General features: G+C 36.3%; 1 protein-coding gene across 1 annotated transcript in view; it reads right to left on the bottom strand.

The window, feature by feature from the left end:
• LOC122089064 (ycf3-interacting protein 1, chloroplastic) overlaps positions 1-596 on the bottom strand; it is a 5,511-nt gene extending 4,915 nt beyond the window's left edge. Inside the window, exon 1 of the mRNA XM_042658498.1 lies at positions 48-596. Within this exon, the coding sequence (XP_042514432.1) occupies positions 48-347 (300 nt within the window). The 5' untranslated portion in view covers positions 348-596. The remainder of the gene's footprint in view (positions 1-47) is intronic.
• Positions 597-6,992: the final 6,396 nt, after the last annotated feature.

Genomic DNA, 6,992 nt, shown 5'->3' with positions numbered 1-6,992 from the left:
GTAGCTTAAGAAAGAAGAAGAAGAAGAAGAGAGAATAAGTGAATAACCCTTTGGATCTGTTGAACATATTCGAGGTCTTCAGGAGTTGGGTCCTCTTGCTGCTCGACTTGGGTCTCTGAATCTGACACCCGCAATTCAGTCTCTTCTTTGCCCACAAAAACAAGTCCCCTTGTTCTCGTCCGGCGATGGCAGAGTAACGGGGAAGCCGCAATTGATGTTGTAGCCATGGTGGGTCTGTAAGGGCACTGCTGCTGCTGCTTCTGATGGCGGTTGCGGAGGAAGAGGCTAAGGTTTTCTACGGAAGATGTGGATGTGGATGTGGAGAGACATGGCTGGTGCAGAGCCATGGCTGATGCTAAGTGAGAGGAGGCGGGAGAGAGTCCCTAGTGATTTCGACACTTAAAACTGTTAAACTAACGAAGTTCCAGGATCTGAAACTGAAGAATTACAGATAACAAACGGAGAAGCAGAATTCCAGAAACGAAAGAGATCATCATTTCCATCTCTTTTCTGTTAATTTTTTTCAGTTATAGTAGCTCTGCTCCCCCTCTTCTGCTACGCCTTATCCATAAGTCCCATTTTTGCAATATCCTTTCGTTTCGTGGATCGTGGATCCGGAGTCAGGAGCATGGTTTGAAAACCAAGAATCAGGATCCAAATTGGGTAACCCTTATACAGGTACCTAGGGGTGTCAATTCTGAGCCCGCACTGGAAGGCCCTATCGAGCCTTACATGTTTATGGCTCGACTTGGACTGGCCCAATTAATAAATGTGTCGGGCTTAAATGGGCATCCAAGGTGCAAGTAGCTAGCCCTTCGGGCACCCGATCAAATCGACATATTTATATGTCCGGCTTGAACCGACTTCTTGTAGCCCAATTCCCTTTAATACTATATAAAATTCCTATTTTGCCACTACTAGTAAGAAACAAATTAAGCTTTCTTACCCTTTGCTTTGTAATAGGACTTGATTTAATTAAGTTTTATTTTATAAGTTGTAAATGTCATAATCTCTTATTTTTCTTTGTAAGAACAACCATAATCTCCTATCATTTATCTTTTTTATTAAAGATTTACCTCATATATTTTTGGGCATTCAACCAAGTTAAGAAAAAAGTTCTAGGGTAAGCGCGTTTAGAGCCCATTTAGAATTAAATAGGTTCGTAGCCCAGTTAAGACCCGTTTAAGGAAGCCCGACACCGATCAGTCCAATTATAAACCGTCCCATGCCCCCCAAAACTAGGCCCGTTTATTTAAACAGGTATTCATAGTGCAAGGCTTCCAAGTGGTCAAACCCAATTAAGCCTGATCGAGACTGACTCAGACCGACCGATTGACACCCCTACATGTACCCTAATTTTAAGGGTGTCAAACGAGACGGTTCTTTATGGGATAGAATCCCAAAGGGGACAACTTCAGAACTGTCCCAAAATTAAGAACTGGTCCCATTTAATAATGGGATGGTCCGGTTTCAATTGCTTAACGGGTCTAAGGAGTTAAAGTCTCAAACAGTCAAACAAGCAAATTTTCTAAATACATAAATAAATTTCACATGCAAACAAATAATTGAATTTGGGCAATAGAACCGTTCCTACTCACATGGCTACTGTGCCAAACTGCCAATGCATAGATCAATAGGAGGGCAAATGGAGGCATCTTAAACATGAGACAATGAGATCTTTTCACACCCAACCGTGTCTAACCATACACAACTAAACCCAAAATTTACATTTTCAAACCACCAACATGAAATCAAATATAAAAAAAAATATTAACTAATCGTAAATAAATAATTTACACATGTTAAGTTCTAACATTTCCGGTTCCTTATCGGGCTTTCGGCTGAGAACCCATTGAGAAACCAATCCTAGAACCATCCCTTCCCATTTAACAACCGATCCCAAAACCAGCTCCCATAACCATCCCATTTAGTAACGGGATGGTTGGTTCTGGGTTTTAGCAAGATGGTTCCCGGTTCTGGACCTAAATTGACACCCTTAACTCAAGTTTCAATACAGGATTGGTCTGCTCCGGATTGATCGGAATCGGTATTGGCCATAGCTGATTCCGATCCCTGTCAGCCCAAATTGGCTGATCTGAATATCTGATTCTGTTGTCCAAACCCTGTCTGGGATCCCTTTCAGGTTCGGCCCATTTTATTTAGCAATGAAAAGCCCATAAATATTTGGATGGATCGGCCCAATGAAGTCTGGTAAGCTATAGGCATATGATTAAGTTGATTCAAATCGAAGCCCATCACTTGCAACCCCATGAAATACCCAATAACTCTGCTATTTACCAATGGATGCCATTGGTAGGGGAATTTGTATTCAAAAAAACAATTTCTGAAAACTATTTGAATCTTTTTGAAAGCTAATTGTAAGTAGATACAGAAAGATATATATATATATATATATATTCGAATTCGATTTATTTACATCCCTACTCTCATGACCTACCTATTTATAAAACTTGATTTATATCTGATATGTCACCTAGTAGTAATTAACTTTTAAACTAAGGGTGTAACATTTGATCCTGATTCTTATTCCGGTTGATCTGACTGGTTAATTCCTTGTATAGAAACTAGGGTTAGGGCATTAAAACACCAATTCAGATCTAATTTCGATCCCGATTCCATATTTTAGAGCTCAAGTGTGTAAGAAAGAAACCTTAGAATTTACTTAAGATTTGTCTTCAAACCAGACTACTAGCATGAGAGGAATCTTGTAGGCCACATCAGCGGTTACATGTCAAACGACTTCTCATTAATCCACTTAATAGGAGAAGAGAGAAAGGGAATGAATGCTAGATATCTCCTGTTCAACTCTAGTACTAACACTAATGGATGCTCCAACAGGTGCTCTTGTTTATTGCCTTGCTCACAATGGTGGCACTTTTTCTAGAAACTCAAAATTCCGCCAAAATTTAAGTTGTTCTTTTGGCGACTGACATTGGATGGAATACTCAGAAAAGAAAACCTACATAAATGGATGGATATAGATACTACCTGTGATCTATGTCACAAAGGGTAGGAAAATATCTTCCATGTGTTCTTCTCTTGTGAATTTGCTCAAAGGATCTAATGCCTTCCTTTTACTTTTGTCGCTAAATCAATAATGTATTTTTTTTAACTCTTGTAACTTAACACTGACTGAGTTATCTTCTTTTTTTACTTTTCTAATAATAATTTGTTATCTGTTATGGATGCATAGAAATAGGGTCACCTTGGGGGATCTCACCCCCTCACCAGCTCATGTAATAAAACAGGTGAATGGTTGGATTGCGAAAGTGCATCCTAACTGCATTAAGTGGCACTATCTTCCAACAAATCAGCCCTCTTTGATTAAACCGTTGACAACTATTGCCCCTTTACTACCCCAGGCTAAAGTATTATTTATAACAGTTGTGACCAATAAATCTTTAAACATCTCTGGGTGGGCACTATCAGTGTTTTCTCATTCCTGTTGCTTTCTCTCTCTTGCTGATTTTGTCATGATAGGCAAAGGTATTGATGTAGCAACAATGGGACTTCTAATTGAGCTATAGGAATATTGGTTGAAATGATGGAAATTTGAAAGCATTTTAACTGACTTAGAGGGACTTGATACCTTAGTGAAAAGTGATAATTTTTTGAAGTGGCCTTGGGCTACTTTTGCTTGGAGAGTGGAGAATGGACCACATCATTGTAAGTAAAAGATTAACAAGGCAATAGGTATAAGACTTTGACAAACTATTATATTAATGAAAATATAAATACAAGTAAAAGATGACTTACTTGTTCAATTGATCCTCTGAAACAGTAGCAAAAATTAACTAGAATTGAGTCGTATAGTATGTATACTCTTTTTAAGGTATTTGAACGCCCTGTATATTTGTATGCAACAAGATTGACCATATGTTCTCACCTCCAAGATGAAACAACTCCCAAATCGACTAAGGTGCACTTCCAAAAATCGATTCCAATAGGTATGTCCGAAGGTAATACTTAGAAACTCACAGGAAACCGATACCAGAAAGAAAACAGATAACATAAGCACTTGCAGAACACAGAGAAGTAAAAAAACTCTCCTAGTATGTATTTCGTACAATACCCAACTAAAATCAGAGTTCTGTATATATGGAATGTAAGCCTCTGTATACGAATAGGTGTACTTGTACAGGTACCCATAAGTATACAAGTGTGACTATTTATCATATACTAATATGTATAGGGGAATGTACAAATATGTATGTACATGGGTAGCAACATGTAAAAAATAGGTTCTTTGAACTACCCACACCCACTCTTGTACCCGACCCGGCTTGGCTTGGCTTGGCTCACGCTATTCGAAAACACCTTAGGAACCCCCACACACACATGACAAGGGAGAGTGTCCCTCCAAAGGGCTTGCTCACTTAACAAACATTCCTCTATATATATATATATCCAAGTTTTCTTTCATCCCTAAGCAATGTGGGACTAAGCTTTTGTGAGTTGTCTTTAATTCATACACAACTCCACAAGTGTTAAAGATAAAATAGTAAAAATAGAAGAGACACTTTTGAGGGGGAAAATTGAATTTCAAAAAGACCATTTGAAAAGACCAATTTGACCATAGTTTGAAACTTAAATTCCAACAATCCTCTCTAAACTTCTTTGTTTTGTGAATGACAATCAACAAATACGGCGTTTGAAAACTTGGGTGCTAAAAGCGTTGAACTCAAAGTGTAGATTTCTAAATTTTCTCAACTAATCTAAATGTTTTTCTTTCGAATAAAAACAGAATAATTTCTCATAATTTAATTAAAATGAATGTTCTCTGTGGGTGGGGGGGTGCATGATCCTTGCATTCAAATACAAGGGATGTAAAATAACCACCACACCCTTCTTGTTGATGTTCGCATACATGCTCTCATTAATCAACATACTGGTGCAAGGGCCACCATCACATAAGAGAATTCTTCCTTCTATCTTTGGTTGTCAAGAGGAGGGAAAAAAAATTTAACTTTTAAAGAGAAATTATTGATTTATATCTCTCCTCAAGTTCAAAATTTTTTAATTTTTAAAATTTTGATTTTTTTTTTTTTTTTTTGGTAATTTAAAATTTTGAAATTATTCCTTATCAACAACATAACTTTAAATATAGGGTTTTTTTCACCCCCGTAGTAGGAGATTCTTGAGATCTTTGGTCTGAGATTTGAAATCAAATACTTAAATATAATAATAATAATAATAATAATAATAATAATAATAGTAGGGGCAACTATAAGACATATGACAGCACTATAGCAGATGTACACATCAATACCTTTTCAGACACTCTAAAAAAGAAAAAGCATATGTTTATTCCAAAATTCCCCTTCCCCAGTTCCCAACTACATAAATAGTGGAGTACACGATTCTCAATACTTCTAAACCAAACCAATTTCATTACCAAAAACAAAAATAAACCAATTTGGTTTATTCAAAATTTTCAAATTCCCCTTCCCAAGCTCTCAACCACACAGTGGAGTACACGATTCCCTCACTCCCCCTCTCTTTATCCAACTAGTTCCATAAAATCCCTTTTCAGAACTAGTCACATTCTTTATGTCCAGGAAAACGAGTCCGCATCCCTGTGACCAGGGTTTATAAGAACGGAATCGGGATCTGAATTGGTTTGAAATTAATCAGAATCGACGCTTGATGGTCACCCTTTGGCCACAATATAGATTGTGATCAATATTAATACTTGATTGATACGAATTGATAGGAACAATATGCACATCTATTATTTATTTAAAAAAAAAATCCACTAATAGTGATACTGTGAACTACATCCATGATATAGACATCATCATAGAGAAAGTTATAGGATTTATTGAAGTGTCGAACGACCTAAAAAATTAAACTATTAGATGAATGTTTAATATGTGAAGGTTTCGAAGTTTCCCAAAGATGTATGAAGACATTCAAAATTTCAAACATCGAAGCTATTCTCAATAGTATTTAGTTTAAAATATTTATTAGAGATAAAAATGTCTCTCCAGGAGCATAGTACATATGAAATGATTGACTTGTCCATTATGATAGATAAAAATCTCACCCTTATTGATGTTTTCATGAATATTCTCATTGATCAGCATTGATGTAAGAATCGTGTTCGTAGACAGAAAACTCTCGAGAATACTCCTTGGTTAACTACTTTTGTTGAACATTTTTTAAGTTGGTAACTAATTTTGACAAACTTTACCCAAAAAAAAAATTAATTAATTTTGACAAAGCTTGTCGATATAACTTTTGTTATTGTTTAAAGGTGTTATTGTCATGATCTTTTGGGGTTAGAACACTAGGTTAATATCATCATCACTTCTTGCCAATTTAGAATTGATGTCTCTGAGTCAAGTGGGAGAATATAAGAATTTTGTGGCTCATTAGCTGCCAGTGGCTCTGGATTGAAAGGCCCATGCATGTTGGCAAATGTTAACAAGGTCAAAAGAATATATAAAATATAATTTTATAATATCAAAAATGGGTTTCTTGTGACTTGGGAAGCAAGGAAACATCCCCCTATGTCGTACGTCACATCCATTCATATATATTATGTAGGATCTTCTATTAACATTCACATTAATATATTAGAGGGTAACTTTTTTTTGCCCTTTTATGAAGAGATTAGAGAGTATACATATAAAGGTCTAAGGTTCCTTACATGATCAATAGTTGCAGCAGGGTGCACGTAGCAGGGTACAATATTATTAATATCATTACTATTATTATTATTATTATTATTATTATTATTATTATTATTATTATTATTTAACCATACAGGTTTTGGTATTGGAAGACTGGTGGTTGTATCGACCGTAACGTCATCTATGTGTGAAGACTTTGACTATATCTATTAGAGAGTGAAGGGGGTGAAGGAGAGGGGGAGGGAGATCGGTGTCTTAAAGCACAAGATGAAGACAAAAATGTCAAACTTACGACCTTCTAGGAGGTTGTATTTGCAGAGTACCAATCAATTCCCC

Source organism: Macadamia integrifolia, chromosome 9 (assembly GCF_013358625.1).
Source record: "Macadamia integrifolia cultivar HAES 741 chromosome 9, SCU_Mint_v3, whole genome shotgun sequence".
NCBI lineage: Eukaryota > Viridiplantae > Streptophyta > Magnoliopsida > Proteales > Proteaceae > Macadamia > Macadamia integrifolia.
This window is presented reverse-complemented; position numbering and strand designations above follow the sequence as displayed.